The 19,664-nt window shown below is 37.5% G+C and overlaps 1 protein-coding gene across 10 annotated transcripts in view; it reads right to left on the bottom strand.

The window, feature by feature from the left end:
- LOC126319942 (A-kinase anchor protein 9-like) overlaps positions 1-19,664 on the bottom strand; it is a 490,541-nt gene that overhangs the window by 241,522 nt on the left and 229,355 nt on the right. For all 10 annotated transcript variants that reach the window (XM_049993656.1, XM_049993664.1, XM_049993682.1 and 7 more), the window contains 2 exons: positions 17,970-18,483; positions 9,354-9,500 (listed from right to left, as the gene is read on the bottom strand). In XM_049993656.1, coding sequence (XP_049849613.1) covers positions 9,354-9,500; positions 17,970-18,483 — 661 coding nt within the window. The remainder of the gene's footprint in view (positions 1-9,353; positions 9,501-17,969; positions 18,484-19,664) is intronic.

The following is a 19,664-nucleotide window of genomic DNA, read 5'->3' as shown; positions in this document are numbered from 1 at the left end:
CAGGATATGGAATGATTAATGAGTCTTGTGTAGTGCAATGTATTGCTTCTGCTGTAGCAGATGAAAGGAACAGAGACTTTCAACCTCATGCCAAAAACAGCCTATTCCTCTTGAAGAGTGCTGATCAGGTCACAAAGTTTAATGTCCTTATGTGTCAGACAGATTACATTCCCTCCTCGTTCCACAAGACATTACACAGAGGCTTGGACCTTAACCCAAGACACTGACGAAGTCTGGCAACCTGCCATCACCTTTGTCACGTTGTTTGCCAAATAATTATGATGAAAATTTGGAACAACACACCAGTGACCTCTCATGAAAGATGGGTTAGGCTTGCTATAGCACTTCCATTTGCAGAAGTGAACAATAGTGTCAGCATTTTTAATTAGTGTATACTGTCATTTGGTTTACTTATTTCATATCTTTGGTACATTACTGTTAACTGAAAAGAATAAATTTATTTTTACTTGCAGATACAAAACAAATCAATAATACAACTAACTAAAGGCATTTACAATCAGATCAACATCCTTAAGTGGCAAAATTAGATACTACTTCACTGTTATTCTGTAAGTATTCTATATACAAGAATTACCCAGAAAATAATGCACGCAATTTTTTTTCTTCAATAATTCTTTATTGAACATAATGAGAATTATGCACGTGAAAGAATGGTGTTTTATGTACACACCCTATTTTTCCATGTGATCTCCATCCCGTCCAATGGCCTTCCTCCAGCGTGAAACACGTGTGTGTATGCCCCGTCAGTACCAATCGTTGTCCTAGTGGCGGAACTAGTGCCTTACTGTTTGAATCACCTCCTGAACACCCTCAAAACATCTTCCACAAATGGTATCCTTTAATGGCCCAAACAAGTGGAAGTCTGACGGGGCTGAATCAGGTGTGTCAGGTGTGACAAGTGTGAATGGTCTCCCTGACCGTTGCAAGTTGTGCAACTCCACCAAACTGCCTTCTGATGACCCCACCTCTGTGCCCAGTGACTAAGTGTACTTCTGTCGACAGCAGATGTTCCACAGACTTTAGTAAAGCATTTGTGAATATCCCCCCCCCCCCCCCCCCCCCAGTTTCTTTCTCTGCAGTGAGAAATTCAATGATGGCATGTTGCTTGTAATGTATATCACCTACAGACATCATTTTGAAACTGTCCTGCAGCTACACTATCTGTCAGAAGTGGTGGAAACTTAGCGCACTCAATCAGTATAATTCGAATAATATATACATTTTGCATTCGTAGCATTGTTTTCGACTGAGAAAAAAAAACTGGTGCATTACTTTCTAGTACTTCCAGTTTTAATAGAGAACCTTGAAGCCAAGGAAACAAAGATCTTGAGAAAAATCATGGACCTCATCAAAAAATATGGTGAGTACACAATGTGTCACAAAGTAAGTGACAAGATTCAGAAAAAAAGGAGTGGCTTTCAAGGCCATATGACATGAATCAGTGTAGGAAGAACATCTAAAATGATTTTAGCCTATTTTCAAGATAAGAAAACTGAAGGGACATGATTCACAGAAGCTGACAAAGATCTACGAGTACTGGAAATTTCTCCCGGAGATATCCAGGAATGTGATCTTAAGGAAAAAATACAAAGTTGGAGGTTTTAAGGGCGAGCTGAAGACAAGGAATACATAGAGAGAGAGAGAGAGAGAGAGAGAGAGAGAGAGAGAGAGAGAGAGAGAGACCAGAAATTAATGCAAAAATGTTGGTCAGCAATTAAAACAAATGAAAAGACAGTTGTATTGACATGGTTACAATGTGGCAAAAACTTGAACAGCATATTGATCAGTAAAGGTTGTTAGCCTAATAAAAATTACTTTATCTTGCCAAGCTATAAATTGTCTCCAATATTGATTTCTAATTATTTACTATAATGTCTTTGTACTGCAACAACACTATCATGGGAACTACAATGCCAGGACTATGTAAACTATGCTCCGTCCACCAAACATTATTGTAGTTTCCACTCATGAAAAGAAAGAATGAAAATCTCCTCTAAGAGATATTTTAGATGTTCTCATAAAATAAAGCAATTCCTTGTGGCAGTGTAGACCTGATAATGAAAAAAATAAATAATGAAATTTAATTATTGGACTCGTCACTGGACTTTTTCTGCTCCAAATATTTGGTAGTTTTTTTTTCTTATTTTGGAACATGTTTGAATATAGACAACAAAAATAATAGTGACACAAACACCTAGGTATATTTTATCACTACAGTACTTTAATAAGGGAGTTTCTACATAATGTGGAATACCTTTGTATGCTTCTGGCATAAGAGTTGCATAACACATCCAGTTACAGATGGTCTTGGAATATGACCATGAAATGTGATCCATAGAGGCACTTCATTTTTTTCACACAAAGAGCATTGCCAGAAGTGAAAGAACATATTTAACAGAATAAAAAGAAGAAGAGAGAAGAACTTTGGGCCAATTTGGGATCGAACTACTAGCTCCTGGTCTAGTAATGTGATAGTCAGTCAGTAACCACAACTATCAAAATTAAAAATTCATAATGCACAATATTACACACAATCAACTTTCTTGCAATGAGCTACATTTCTAGACTGAAAATATCAGCTCCAGTTGTGACTTTGTTTTATGATAAAATAATGAAACAAAGTCACAGCTGAAGCATAAATTTTCAATCTCACTTAACCTATGTACTACCAAACCGAACTGTGTTAAAAGTCTTACGTTCACATATTCTTCTACAGTTCCTATGTTATGGAAATACGTTACTGCAATTACAAGCTATGATTATCTGACATTGTGAATTAACACTACCTAGCATTTAAGTTAATTTTCCCCTCCTCCTCCTCTTTTTTCTTTATTGAAGCAGAATAATATTTGTCTTTATTACTGAGATTTGTGGATTTATTAAAGTTTGCAAATACCACAGCACTGTTGTGGTGGTGGTGATGGTGGTGGTCTTCAGTCCAGAGACTGGTTTGATGCAGCTCTTCATGCTACTCTATCCTGTGCAAGCTTCATCTCCCAGTACTTACTGCAACCTACATCCTTCTGAATCTGCTTAGTGTATTCATCTCTTGGTCTCCCTCTACAATTTTTATCCTTCACGCTGCCCTCCAATGCTAAATTTGTGATCCCTTGATGCCTCAGAACATGTCCTACCAACCGATCCTTCTTCTTGTCAAGTTGTGCCACAAACTCCTCTTCTCCCGAATTCTATTCAATATCTCCTCATTAGTTACGTGCTCTACCCATCTAATCTTCAGCATTCTGTTGTAGCACCACATTTCGAAAGCTTCTATTCTCTTCTCATCCAAACTATTTATCATCCATGTTTCACTTGCATACATGGCTTCACTCCATACAAATACTTTCAGAAATGACTTCCTGGCACTTATATCTATACTTTATGTTAACAAATTTCTCTTCTTCAGAAACGCTTTCTACCCTTTATATCCTCTCTAATTCGACCACCATCAGTTATTTTGTTCCCCAAATAGCAAAACTCCTTTACTACTTTAAATGTCTCATTTCCTAACCTACCGTATTTACTCGAATCTATGCCTCACTTTTTTTTCAGTTTTTGTAATCCAAAAAATCGCCTGCAACTTAGAATCGAGTGCAAAGTAAGCGAAAGTTCTGAAAAATGTTGGTAGGTGTCGCCACAACTAACTACTGTCGTCAAATAAATCTAGCGCAACACAGGTATGCTTTGCGGGCACAAAGATAAATACTGGCGCCAAAACCTCTGTGTCGGTAAATAAATTAAAAGAAAAGGTAGAAGAATGTAAACATTATGCAATGTATTCTTTCGTGTTTGCTGCAATCTCATTTAAATCCTGTCTGCCTAATAAACTACGAAACTGGAGTGAGACAACAGCAAACGCAGAAGAATATACACATCATGTCATATTTATACTCGTATTATCCTTATGCTTAATAGTGATACAGTCAGAAATGAAGCACGGCAACTGACTAAATTTTTAAATCTATGATGACTAATTTCTGTGCAGAATGTAATGTACTAAAGAGGCGTCTGCAAAGATTTTCAAACGGAGAAAATTTTTCGCTAAACTCTGGTTCAGAACATCTTCTATCATAAGCAGTCTATTATATGGTTCTTGTTGATCATTATCAAAGAAAGCAGCAGTGTAAGTAACAACAAATAGCAGTCTCTTGCCATTGTTTCGCGTATGAGACAATTCCTCCTTTTTTTTTTTTTTAAATTGTAAGCCACGGTAGCGCGCACAAAAGCAAGCCATGCCGCGAGCAGCGACAGGTCGTAAACACTCATTTCAAAATGCAACAATCAATGCACGACAATAATGAATTTTCAGATTAGAGTAATGTAAACCTCTATAACAAAGAGAATGGCACTTATCGGATCAAAGCAAAATAAGCAATCAATTCAAACCAGATGAAGCACACGAAAAAGGAAGGGTACCCGTATAAATACGGATGGAGCGCCTGACACATAGCAATGGCTACTTGGTAAAGCTTAACTGTTAAGCTTATGACTCGAACCAAACTACTGTAGCTGTATCTTCATCCATCCAACCTCAATTGTGTTTCACGTTACAATGGACCAACTTTTTTTCGATTTGGAGGGGCGGTGTAAAACTTTTCTCTCATCTTGAATTTCGAGTCTCAAATTTCAGGAGCAGCTTAGATTTGGGAAAACTTTTTTTTCCTTGATTTCGAGTCTCATTTTTCAGGTGTGGCTTAGATTCAAGTACGGCTTAGATTAGAGTAAATACGGCAATTCCCTCAGCATCAACCGGCTTAATTAGAGTACATTCCATTATCCTCGTTTTGCTTTTGTTGATGTTCATCTTATATCCTCCTTTCAAGATACTATCCTTTCCGTTCAACTACTCTTCCAAGTCCTTTGCTGTCTCTGACAGAATTGCAATGTCATCGGCGAACTTCGAAGTTTTTATTTCTTCTCCATGGATTTTAATACCTACTCCGAATTTTTATTTTGTTTCCTTTACTGTTTGCTCAACATACAGACTGAATAATGTCGGGGAGAGGCTACAACCCTGTCTCACTCCCTTCCCAACCACTGCTTCCCTTTCATGTCCCTCGACTCTCATAACTGCCATCTGGTTTCTGTACAAATTGTAAATAGCCTTTCGCTCCCAGTATTTTACCCCTGCCACCTTTAGAATTCGAAACAGAGTATTTCAGTCAACATTGTCAAAAGCTTTCTCTAAGTCTATAAATGCTAGAAACATAGGTTTGCCTTTCCTTAATCTTTCTTCTAAGATAAGTCGCAGGGTCGATATTGCCTCACGTGCTCCAATATTTCTAGGGAATCCAAACTGATCTTCTCCTGTTGGCTTCTACCAGTTTTTCCATTCATCTGTAAAGAATTCAATTTAGTATTTTGCAGCAGTGACTTATTAAGCTGATAGTTCGGTAATTTTCACATCTGTCAACAACTGCTTTCTTTGGGATTGGAATTATTATATTCTTCTTGAAGTCTGAGGGTATTTTGCCTGTCTCATGGTAGAGTTTTGTCAGGACTGGCTCTCCCAAGGCTGTCAGTAGTTTTGATGGAATGTTGTCTACTCCCGGGTCCTTGTTTCGACTCAGGTCTTTCAGTGCTCTGTCAAACTCTTCATGCAGTATCATATCTCCCATTTCATCTTCATCTACAACCTCTTCTATTTCCATAATATTGTCCTCTAGAACACTGTCCTTGTATAGCTCCTCTATATACTCCTTCCACTTTCCTGTTTTCCCTTCTTTGCTTAGTACTGGATTTCCATCTGAGCTCTTGATATTCATGCAAGTTGTTCTCTTTTCTCCAAAGGTCTCTTTAATTTTCCTGTAGGTAGTATCTATCTCAACCCTAGTGAGATATGCCTCTACATCCTAACATTTTGTCCTCTAGCTGTTCCTGCTTAGCCATTTTGCACTTCCTGTCGATCTCATTTTTGAGGCATTTGTATTCCTTTTTGCCTGCTTCATTTACTGCATTTTTATATTTTCTCCTTTCATCACTTAAATTCAATATTTCTTCTGTTACCCAAGGATTACTACTAGCCCTCGTCTTTTTACCTACTTGACCCTCTGCTGCCTTCACTATTCCATCCCTTAAAGCTACCCATTCTTCTTCTACTGTATTTCTTCCCCCATTCCTGTCAATTGCTCCCTTATGCTTTCCCTGAAACACTGTTCAACCTCTGGTTTAGTCGGTTTATCCAGGTCCCATCTCCTCAAATTTCCGCCTTTTTGCAGTTTCTTCAGTTTTAACCTACAGTTCATAACCAATAGATTGTGGACCGAGTCCACATCTGCCCCTGGAAATGTCTTACAATTTAAAACCTGGTTCCTAAATCTCTGTCTTACCATTATATAATTTATCTGATATCTTCTAGTATCTCCAGGTTTTTTCCATGATGAAACATATAAGATGCCAATTAGAATTTAAAAACATGCATCCATAAAAAGATACATTCACAAACTAAAGCTAGTTATCACATTTGGACTTATTTTTTGTTCTCTTCAAAATTCTAAATTTTTGCATTTATCAACAGTGCTCCAACTATGCTTATATCAATAACTTAAAACAGCAAGTAGTCTCCTGTTACAAGTTTTATTAATTACTAAAACAGATGAATGTAGCAAAAGTTTTGATTTTCAGAAGTTTCTGTTTAAAACACAGAGTCAGAAGCAGTATCTCACCTGCAACAACAATGATATCTTGTATGTTGTTGGCAACGTTTAACTGGAGACAATTAGATGCTTCTGCTTAAAACAAGATCTTTTGAATGTTTACACATCATAGAATCATAAAAATGCCATCAGATGTTCATATAAAGAAAAAAAGTATATACATTAGCAAATAAATAAAGTAACAATCCCAATTTACACTACTCCTGAATTTTTGGGTGAATACAGGGTATACATAAAGACTGGGAACACTTTCAATTATTTATTGCACAAGAACCAAACATTATACAGATATCATACATGTGTCATTTCGAAGAGAAATCCTGAAAGTTTTTTTTTTTTTTTTTTCATGTGTGCTGCCACAGCTGTCTGGTAAGTTGCTGACAGTCAGCGCTAGTTGCCAACATGGCGAGTTCAAGTGCGGAGAGAGCTTTCTGTGTGTTGGAGTTTGACAAAAACAAGTGTGCTACAGCTGTTTAACGGATGTTTAAAACCAAGTACAGCAAGAACTCACCAGAGAAAGTGAGCAGGCATAATTGTAGAATGTGGGGTACAAAGAATCCACATGAATGCACTGAATTTGAGCATGATTCCTCAAAGGTAAATGTTTTTTGTTCCTTGTCCTGTCAAAAACTGTATGGGCCATTCTTCTTTGCTGAGAGCACTGTCGCTGGATATTCCTACTTGGACATGTTGCAGCGATGGCTGATGCCTCAAATGCAATCGGACTCTCCATTCATCTTTCAGCACCCCATTTTCATCATGAAGTTTGTGGGTACCTGAATATGGAGCAGTCGCATCGATGAATGGGCTGTGCTACAGAAGAGGACAGTTGTTTCATGAAACATCACCAGATCTCACTCCATGTGACTTTTTTTCTGTGGGGACACATTAAAGATCTGGAGTATGCACCGCCTCTGCCACGTGATGTAGCAGAGCTCCGGGAGAGAATAAGGGAAGCAACTGCCAGAGTCGATGATGCCATGCTGGGATGGGAATGGCAAGAATTCGATTACCACACTGACGTCTGCCAGGTCACTCATGGTTTGCATATCAAATGTTTGTAAAAAAAACTTTCAGAGTTTCCCTTCAAAATGCAATATGTATGACGTCTGTACAATGTTTAGTTCTTGTGCAATAAATAATTGAAAGTGTTCCCAGACTCTATGCACACCCTGTACTCTTGAAAATGTGTGTAGAATTTTATTAAATAAAATTTATGGTTTTATGAAGTACTGCAGAAACGTTTTTACAAATATTTTCACAGTACTTTCAAGTTAAATTATCAGTGTGTAGTACTGTAATAGCACTTCAATTGTATACTGGGATTTAGTCTACCTAGGGTACCATTGCCCATGATACTGCACTTATAGTATTAAGATTACTGAACATGAAAATATCCCAAATAAAAGGTGAGGATAAGAAGGGCTAAAGTAAGAGAAATGTCTGTATATTAAGACTACAGAGATAGCATCAGTACTGACCAAGAGCAGCTCACATTTAGGAGATATTTACAGCTGTGCTATTAGAAGAAAGTATACAAATGATACAAGTTGTGTTATTAGCATTCAGAGTGTGACGATCACTTGCATTTTTATGTTGTTGAAGTGTCCACAATAATATGTGAATAAGCAACTAAGATTTATTATGGATGTCCATTTTATTGCATGGATGAGGGATTTTAACTGATGATATATATGAGAAAAAGTATCACCACACCTGTATCTTGAGAATGTCTTTATTCTACCACACAACTAATATCGGCAGCACATTACTGCCATTTTCAGGTCCCACCACTGCCAAAAGAGTATTTGATTTCCTTGTTGAATTTATTGTGTGATCCTTGTAGCACATGTAGACAAGCTTACGTCAGGAGTCTATACTTAACACTGTGTTGAACATGTTGTCGAGTAGACTCCTGCTGAAAGCTAGCCCACATGTGCTAATAACAAGGATCCCACAGTAAATGCACCAAATCAAATACTCTTTTGACAGTGATGGGGTCTGAGGATGGCGGTAATGTGTTGCCAGAACTATTTGTGTGATAGAATAAAGATATTCTCAAGATACAGCTGTGGTGGAACTTTTCTCGTATTTATTACTGCCTCCAAAGTTCAGGTGCATCTTATACTCGAAATTAATACAATAATGTCCTGTGTTTGATTTAAAATTCCCAACAGTCTTGTAAATGGCTACGTATTCAATGCTGTGGGAAACCTATCTCTGGCAACACTGGACTCAACTGACAGCAACAGTTCACCAATGCAAAGAACATGAGTTGTGGGGATTCACAGGCTTGCTAACACAGACTCCCTCCTGCCCTGCCATCACAAACCCAGAACACTGTCTAGCCTATGATGCATTGTTGCGGTCTACGGTGCCAGTGAACTTAAATTCAAAGTAATTTGTGTTATCAGTAAGAGTACGGTATTTTTGTTAGTAGCTGGTTTCATAATGGAAAAAATGAAAGATATTCATATAATGTGGGGCTATAAATTGAAAGTAATAATAAATTGAAAGTAATATTAAGTCCATCTGAAATGTTACACGCTGTTTTCAGATGCTCTCATATACAACATGTGACTTTTCTTTCTTTGCTTAAAACCAGTTCTAATAGGTGGTTGAAACTTAAAACTACAACTGATTATTCGCCAATAAAGAGAATAATGTTAGATATACCTCCTCTTCTTCCGCACTCCTTTCCAACACTCCTGAGTTCAGTTTCAGACACACTGGAAACTCTGCTTTCAATTCATTGTTGTTACCAGCCTTTCCAGTGTCATTATCCGCACTACACACATCTGCAGTTTCCTGGTTCATTTCAATCTGTTGCATATGAGAAAATATGTTAGTCTTTCAAACGTACCTCCTGACACAGTGTGTTAGTATGTTATACTATGTATACAAAGCAATGAATTAATAAAATCATACGCTGTAGTCTATCAGTAGACAAAACTTTGATTTCACAAGAAAAATACTTACAAAGCACTGGTTGGCATTTAAAATACTACTATTAGTGAGTGAATCAAAATTTTATAATTTTGTTAGGTAGACTTTTATAAATAGCTGATGTAATGAGCAGAAAACTCAATTTTATAACTCTAAATTAAACTTAATTTTACAGGATATATCATAAATCTTCCACGTTATTCCCTAAAGATAATGCTACGATAATTAGTAACTTTACTGAATAAGAGTATTTTTGCACTAAGATGGAATGACTTTATCTCTTTAACAGTATTAAATGTTTCTTCCTTTTAGTTTGTTATTGATGTATATGGCCATAGACCACAAGTCAAAAATTTGTGACAGAGATAAATGAAATCTCACAAAATTCTGAACACGGACATAATGAGTAGACAATATACATTTTTATTATTAAACAGTGTTTAGAATGAGTCCTCAAGCTGTGCAACACACATTTTAGCAACTTTTTCCATTAATTTTTGTATTACCTCCAAAAAATTCTATTCTGTAAGAAAGATTCAATGCAGCTGTTTAGGCCAACTTTTTCATATCCATATTAGTTGCCCAGATTAGTATTCTTGTTACACCGTCAAATGCACTGATGGAAGATGGGGAACTACCACAAAGTGCCATTAGACCAACATTCAGCAAGGAAAACACATCTTCAGCCAGCCAATCACGATATCAGGTAGCCAGTTGATTTAAGCCTGAGTGTCCACAGGATCACCGTCATTCCTTCTGAGTCAGCTGTTGCCATGTTCTGATGTAAACAGCGCTTCCAAAGATGACTATGTCTAGAGATTTTTGTGGATAATGAAGAGCACACTGCTTGCACTGTTGTGCAATTCCATTACATCTGCATGTGACACTGCTAGACTGAAGTTAAAGTTTCCACCGACATGACTGACATACTTATTCAGCCAAGGAAATTAACTAATTACTGTGGTGGTTTCCAGTGCTGCCTAACACTTTCAACACACTTGTGTTACTATACTGTAACTGGTCTGTATTCAGTTAAAACTCATGTTCATTAAATTAGTCGTGCAAATTGTTTGATTTTCTTTCAGTTTTAGGACAATTATTCTATTTTATCATGAATGTATTGACTTCTGTTCCATGTTGTCACAAAAAGAACTGTCATAATGAATGCTAAACTGTTCAATTTATTTTCTGGGTAATTTATATGTGAAAACCATGTTGGGTTCCTAGAATGAATCTTTCATTCTGCAGTATGCAATACTTTTATCCAACAAGCTATCCAGCCACACTTCATAGTTCATTTCACAGATTCGATTCACAAGCATCCATCTTCAAAAACCATTACAGGCTGTCCTCAAATTTATTTCTCAGAAAGTGACAAACTGATCATGATACAGAAACCCACTGCTCTAAGAATAGTGGGCCATTTTCCTCATGAAATCATGGAGGATAACATTTGCTATTAAGCAATTTCGTTTTCAGCAGCCATAATACGATACTACTGTTCACACACAGTTTCCTCAGTGACTCTTCCCCACAATTAATGCATGTGCCATTATCAGTGACTAACCAGAACTGAAGTGACACATTGTGTCCCTCTTCCAGATTCTACTGACATATGATGATGAAGGTGGCAAGAGTAAAAATAAATGGTAAAAAGGAGGGAAAAAAGGATAAATGAGGACAAGAGAATATAAATATACATATGAACGGGCAAAATAAAATAGAGAGACAGGGAGAGAATCCTACTGCAAAATGTAAAAACACAAGAAGAGGAAGGGAGACTGTGGGTGCAAACACAAAGCCTCATTATTCTTAGTTATGAAGCACTAAAGCTGGGTAGGAGGAATAAGGTTACGTAAGTGCTAAATCACATATCCACATTCCTGTTGTAAAGTTGCACAACATTCTCATTAATAGTGACAATCGTTCATCAGTGGCTAGTTATTACAACTAATAATTTCGTTGTGGTCACACCAATATTGTCAAATCGTAATGAAATCAATTCCAAATCCAAACCCAGAGTTATAAAATATTTAGCACTGAAATTATTTTTATTATGGACATCTATGTACAGACAGAACAGAACTGAATCTCGGACAGTGTGTGTGTCACTATTTATTACACAAATATTGAATATACCACAACATACAATCATAAAAAATGTAAGAAATTTCGAGAACCTTCTAGAAATGATAAGATTTGGACTGGCGATGTGTAGCACACCAACCAGTTGTGCTAACCCCACACTGCACGCAGCAAGCTCACGGCATTGCTCCCTCTCCTGCAGAAACAGCGATGTACTGTTTCAGAAGTTCTCACTGGAGCTTTCTACAGCACAATGGATCTAGCCCTTGTCAGTGGTTGTCTGTAAGACAGACTAGAGGATCCTTGTCATCGGGTCATGTTATTGCTCACTAAGATGAGTGTCAATTGCAACCCCTGTCGTGTAAGTTCGCGATCACTGTGCAAGCCTTCAGTTCCCTTAACCAATTAATCCCATCACTGATCTGCACTTCAAGACTGTAGTGCAACTTCATATGGAGGATATGGATAAAATCTTTGCACTTTTATCTTCTTGATGAAGGGTCATAATCTGAGTGATGTCCAACAAGCGACAACGGATATGATATGGCCAGAAATAGTATTTTAGTAACTTTTCTGATAGTTCCACATTCCAGACATATGTAAAAATCCATACCAAGTCTACCTGGCTGTATCTCATTGGCTGGTGCTTGGCACTATAACGCTCTCAGTCCTTCTCCTGGGTGTACAGTACTTGTATACAAGTTGGGAGGCTTGCTTCTTCAGTCCTAGTGAAGGGATGTTTTACATAGTCATTCCGAGTTATCCAGTTGAAATCAGGACAGTGTATCAACTGTCATTTCAGCCACACGACAGTGGGGCACTAAGAATGGTGTGAAGCTTGTATATCTTCCTTCACTGAGTTATATGTGAATGTAACAATGGGAGTATTGTCTCACAATCTTCCTGTTCGATGTTACCATACATCGAGAGCATATCTGCCAACGTCTTACTAAAGTGTTGTGTGTGACCACTCATCTGTGGCAGACTTGCTATCAAATGCCCTGAAGGTAAATGTAGTGTATGCTTTCATTGCTAGCATCCCTTACATTGGTTCACATTGTGTGTAACAAATCGGTAGAGAACTAGCTAGCAATACTCAGTTATGAATCTGTATAGTGTCTTCAAGTATCCCAGGAGACCAGATGTTGGAGCATTGTGGAAATTCTTTAGGATAGGTGACTGTAAAGGAGCTGCGATGATGAGCAATCATTTATATCCCATATAATTGTAGACCTCTAACACCTTATCAGATGGTATTCTCCTCTGACTGGTTTTTCCTCCTTTAAGGGCTCTATGGTTTTCAGCAGTGCTGGATCTCCACTCTGTTCAGCAGCATTCATTTAATGCAGTGATTACTGAGATTTCAATCATGTTGCTATGTTTTGCCACAGGATTTCTTGATAGGCTTTTGGAATCCTTGCACTTGCGTCCGATTTTGCATTTCACTGTGGCATTGTGTTCTTGAAGCTTCAGCAGCCGTTTCGCCAATTGATGCCAGTTGACCCAATGGGTCCTTCAGGCTAGTCAGCCAGCACAGGTAACGGTGACCCATCACAGTGGGGAATGGTTTACCAAATAAATACTGCCAGACATTGTTAATAGCCCAAACAACTACAAGGTACCCTCTCTTGGTTGCAGGACAGATCATCTCAGTCATGATGAGTACTTAGGAAGCACAAGCTATAACCTTTTTTGGGAGCTTCCTGTATTTGCATTAGAACTACACCTATCTTACAACTGCTAGTGTTAGTGAGAAGTTCTGTCTCAGTATCTATGTCTTAAAATGCTAGGACTGGAGAATACGTCAGTGAACTCTTACAGATTCAGGCTGAGGCCTGTGGTCTTAACACAGTTCAGTAAGGTTTTCAGGTGGCTTAGATGCTCTTCAAGTGGCTTTGAAAAAGTGAGATATATTTTGTTAATTTCAAACAGTCTAGAGTATCACCGGTGCACAGCAATGATTAGACAGCTTTTTCCACCAGTTTGTTCATTCATCAGTGGTTGATGCAAAAACATCACATGCATCCCCCTTCTTCACAAGAACCACAGAAGAGAACTAGGGACACTCTTTTAAGTTTCAACGATTCATGCTGCAGCTTCCTCCCAAATTGTGTGTCATTTAGCCAGTGACCCACTGCACGAGTGCTGGCTAATTTAGTGCAGGACCACCAGTGTTGATAAGGTGTTTTACCATGGGCTGCTTAGTATGTCTTTTCTCCACTGTGGACTCTAAAGCATCCAAAAATTAGTGCAGAATGGCTACAACTTGCCAACATTGTTCCTTAGTCAGGCCAGATTCTATAGGCAATTTGATAGGAGGTTCCTCAACTGTATTATCTGAACTAATAGTGGAGCATAATTCTTTGTCAGTGGCACTGACCTGCCCACACTGGTCTGTTTTGGCTGTTCCTACAAACATACATTTAGGGACGAGTCACAGCTGCTCCTGACAATTAGTGATCCAAATTCTCCCTGACCACTTGCAATGCTTACTATCATCGCTGGGATGGAGATTGCTTTTGTGAGAATGAGTAGTTTTTTGCAATCGAAAAAAGCTTTACATTTTAAATGAGCACCTCATGTTTTCAATGGAAAACAACTGCCCAAGTCAAACTATTTAGTGCGTGCATTGGAATAGCTTCGTCAGTCTGGAGCTCTGATCTTCCATAATCTATGACTGTTTGTGATGCTTGCAAGAAGGTCCATCTGAAAATGACCATACTCCGTTAGTGTGAATTGAAGAGGCCACATTCTGCCAGCAATACATGCTCTTGCAATACATGTAATTGTTCCTGTTGGCTGGACATATTTTCCATTTGTGACCTTCAGCCCAATAGCTTCCATATCATGGAACATAGCCTTTTTTAGCTGACAACAATAAGCATTTGACATTATAGAAAAAGAAGCCCCTAAGTCAACTGCCACCTGCGTAGGTTGGCATCAATGAGACTTCCCAACAACTTGGTAACTGTCATCTTCCATCCTCCAAACGTCCGTTCTTCTGTGGTGCGTCATCCTCCAAATGTCTGTTCTTCTGTGGTGCGTTAAACTTGACAGAAGAGTTGGTCAGATTATCAGTTGTTGTTTGATGGCTGCAGCATAAGTTTTGGCCTGGAATTTGTCCCAGCTATCGAGCTTCTCTTCACTGTTTTCTATCTACTGCAGGGTTGTGCTACCAAATACATCATGCCATCCCAGCAGTTGTATTTGGTGACTTAGCCAAATCCTTTCAGTCATTTTGTCAGGTTCTGACCAATGTCTCCATAAAACACTGGTGGATGCCTGATGCGGTGCTGATTTAGTGTTATTTTGGAATTTGCCTAGTTGGAAACATGCTGGTGCAAATGTTCTGAAGTAACTGGCATCTCCAGTAAATAATGTCACACCATAATCATAATCAAGTCCAAATCCAAAAGCAGGATCATCAATGAAGAACAACACCTAGAACTGAAAGCACATTTATAACAAAAACCAATGTCAGACAGAACAGAACTGCCTTTTGGATGGCGAGTGCTGCTATTAATGCAAAATGAGGGCTGATCAATAAAGACTAAGACTGATATTTTCCTGTAGCTTCCATGGGAGATTCCTTATCTTCAACATCAATATTTGAAAAGAGTGGATTATTATGTATGATGTCTGTAGGCAGCAGCACTCTTGTATCAGTGAGTTGGTAGTAATGCTCTATTTTATAGACACTCACTGCATTTTGCATACCAATACATGGAGGTGACGTGAGAGGAACAGCATGATTTGTTTGCTTAAACTATACAGCCAATGAAATTTATGAAAAACTGCAGCAAGCATATGGTGAAGATGCACTACCTCCTGCAACAGTGTTTAGGTTATTCAAAGATTTCAAAGAAGGCTCACTTGTCTCTGTTAAGCAAGGTTTCGGCTTCTGCTGTGACTGAAGTCATCAAAATAGCTGTTGTGATTGTCAGTGGGGATCTGTGGATAATCTCAGTGAAGTGTTGAGAATTTCATACAGCAGTTCCTTTACGATTGGCAATCTTCATATGACTTGTATTTGTGGCCATTGGGTGCCATGTCTGTTGACTCCCAAACATCAGATTGTGTGAATCGAGAAAAGCTGTAAGCTGCTGCATCTCTTTGCTGATCAACAGCATGTGTTTCAGGAATCAGTTATCCCCGGAGATGAGCCATGGCTTCATCATTATTATCCTGAAGGAACATGTGCGAAAGTTGTGATGGTGATCACATTTTTTGGCTGTGAGAGAGTGATTTATCAGCATACAGCTTCCCCCTCAGAATATTGTTACAGCAGCATACAACATGTCAGTTTGGCTAAACTAAGGAAGCACATTGCAACAAAACAACCAGAACTTTCTCAGACTGGGTGGTGACTTCATCATGAGAATGTGTGCTCTCACATTCCAAATCAAGTCAAGCAGCTTCTGACTCAATTCAACATTACCTGTGCACCACCTTTGCCTTATAGCCCCGATCTTGCACCCTGCGATCTCCCCCCCACCCCGCCTTCTCCCGCTAAAAGCAAAACTTAGGGGAATTTGACTTATCTGAAGCAGTGCTTTAAAAAAAAAAAAAAAGGTTATTCGCATGGACCTGATAAAGAATATCCTGCACCATGTGTTCAAGGAGTGGGAGAGACATTATAGAAAGTACATTCAAGTAGGGGGGGGGGGTTTACACACTTTGAAAATTATCATGTAAACATTGAAATGGAGTAATAAACATCCATGAAATAAAAATAAGTTTCAGTCTTTGTTGGTTAATCCTTGTAGAAAAAGTTTTAAGAACCTTCTAGAAATGGTAAATACTAAATAACAAATACTTGCTAGTGATTGGATTTGAAATGACAATCCGGAGCGTACCAGCTAGTGACATTAACCGTTATTCCACCCTGCTTGGCAGTAAAGGATGCAGCAGTATGAAACATGCTGTTAAAGGTAATGGGCCATTGGCATTTCAGACATGTGCTATCACAGTTTTGGTTTCCTTTGAGGAAGTATCTTTTAACAATGCTGGGGCAAGAGTACACGAGTACACAAATGGGCAAGTTGCACAGACTAATTTTAAAATTAAGCCATTCACATAGTTAAGGGCCAAACATTAAGCTAACACAATTACTGAAGCCTGCAGGACTTAAGTATTGTATTGACAGAATTTGGGAAAAATGAAATGCAGCATCAATTTTATTTGTGGGCTTAAATTAATGAAATCTGTCCTTGGTGTAGAAACTAATTAATAAGTTCTATTAAGTAAAAAAAACTAATACTTATTCTGTGACCTGGAAAGACATTGTTCTGTGTGGGTTGCATTATAATAGCTCAAGAAATTTTCTTTGATACATTTATGTAATTTAAGAATTTATTAGGTTTCTGGTACTCTCATTGGAAGTGTATCTGCTACAACAGATAAATTTCCTGTGAAGTCAAACAATGTAACAGTGGGAATTATTGGTATGACAGGGTAGAAAACTGTCCTGCATTTTGCCATATTTCAGAGCACTTTGTTAGATATACTTCTACTTGGATATACTGCACGAGAAATTTGTTTCTTCTTATAAAGTCCTATACAACAGAGTAATTCTTGAGCACAATTAAGCAGTAATTAATAAACCTGAAAATGGCTAATACATAGATCACATAATGAGCATTTCTTTATTATTCCGCATGGAAACCATCCAGATTGGACAGGCAGAATGGATAACTAATGAGTATGCAGTGAATTGTAAAAAACATGAAGCATCAGCTCTATTTCTAGAGCACAGGATGAAACTGGTTGTGACTTGAAGGAACAGTCCACCCATCTTTCTAAATCATATTCGCACATTCATATAAATCATCTAAGGAAGCTACAGGAAAGTAACACAACAGCTTGAGTGAAATTTGTTGTCACTCCATCCAAATGAGACTGCTGAGCTTTAAAAATATGCCCTCTCACAAGGTAGTGCATTAAGAACCAATTTTTCTTACTTTCTTCACAAAGAAATTATTTTGTTATAAAGTGGTGTCTATGCAATGAATGGACAAACTATGCAAACTTTCTTTACTTCAATGTACATAATCATATGCAAGAGCATTTTTAATTCTGTAATAGGCTAAATCATTCTATACTGTTATCAGTTAAGATGTAATGTGTGCTGTTACAATAAACATTAATATTAAAAGTGAAAACATCTCATACCCATTAAGAGTCAATTATTCTATCCTCGTGTTACAATTTTTGTTTACAACATTTGAAAATTTAATACAAAAAATGAAGACAGAAACCTACCGTTTTTGTGGCACTATGTGCAGAATTCTTACTTCTTTTCCGCTCTTCAAACTGAGACTTAACTGTCATGAAAAATGTATCAAAGTACTGTTTGACTGCCAAAAAAAGATATTCAGTTTTTTTCCTAGCATTTACTTCAAACTTTTCCCTTAACTCAGTAATTTCTTCTGCATATTTTTGCTTAAGAATATCAATTTCCTCTTGGAATTTGTCAGCATTGTTCATTAAAACAGTTTCATATCTGGCATTCGAATTATGTATTTCTGTTTCATATCTGGATTTTAAATTTTGTAATTCATCCTTGTATTTTAGTTCCAAATGTTGTATTTCTGTCTGTTGAGATGCACTTAGGTCCCTCACTAAGGTTTCAACCTTAGCCTCATAGTTCTTTTTTAATGTCTCCCGCTCATTAGAGTACTTTTTTCTTAATTCTTCTTTGATTGTTTGCAGTTGATTCTGATAGTCTGTGATATGCTTCTTCGCTACATCCAGCTCTAAATCTTCTTCTAGCTCCCTGAAGACATTGAAGTGTCATCAGTATTTCAAAGAAATAGACTTTCTAAAATTACAATGTTTATCCTTGTAACCTGCACAATTCAGCTAATATAAGAAACCCTTTAAAGCAAATCAATAAAAATTATTACCTTAGGAATTAGAAAAGATAAAAGACACTTAAAGATGTGGAATGTGGAAGAGGGGTACCTGTTTCCCAAGAGATAAAATGTGAGCATCAGAATAGCGTTAATATGCATACAAATGAAACTATATCGTGAGATTTTGAAACTTTAAAAACAGAAGAAATGGTTGACAGAAATTAGGGAAACTTTTAGGAAGAAAACATAGGGAAATGTAGTAAAATATTTTATTGTGGTCTCTGATTAGAAGAGAGAAATCTGCATGTAAAGAAGAACAAACACTAGTATACTGTCCACTTTTCCAGGTGGCAGAAAATGTTCACAATGCATGCAAGAAAACAGAAATTCAAATGAGCCTGAATAACATACAGACAGAGATAACCTTTCTGGAAAGCAAAAACAGAAATCCGATGCAGAATGGAGGAGTTTTCACTTAAGGGAGAGGGAGGGGGGAAAGGAAGAGAGAGAGAGAGTAACTGGTACATACAACATCAACGGTGAAAAAGAGAAAGTTGAGGAGGAGAATATGAAGTGGAAAATAACAAATTAATCTTTTGGATAGTAAGAAGAGGGCAACAACAAAAAGCATAAAAATTATAAAATTATGACAGCTTATGTGAGTTACGCTAAAAACAGGTGCACTTTTTAATGAGGAGTATAGTTAATATGATGCCTTGTCATGGTTCAGTGAAAGAATTAATTCACAAGTATGCCTGTCCAAAGGAGATACATTTAATGAAATTGGAAATGGAAGCTGACTTAATTATCAGCTGGATTAATTCTTTAGACAGTAAAATGTTTGTAACATTTAAGAGATTTTTTTCACACTTCTTATACATGTTGGCAATGAAGTAAAATTTAATGGAGAACACAAAAGGAACAACAGTTTCTACTAACACTATCAAGCATTGAGGCTTATTTACATTCAAACTACTGAGGCCTTACAACATTCTACATTACCTACATATCTAGTTGAACTACCTCATTAATATTTTTGCATGTGCATTTCTCATTTACAGCCTCAATATATCTTACACTACAGACTATTGATAACACAAAA

Source organism: Schistocerca gregaria, chromosome 2 (genome assembly GCF_023897955.1).
Source record: "Schistocerca gregaria isolate iqSchGreg1 chromosome 2, iqSchGreg1.2, whole genome shotgun sequence".
NCBI classification, from domain to species: Eukaryota; Metazoa; Arthropoda; class Insecta; order Orthoptera; family Acrididae; genus Schistocerca; species Schistocerca gregaria.
Note: the sequence above shows the minus strand (reverse complement) of the source record. Positions and strands in the feature narration are given on the sequence as shown.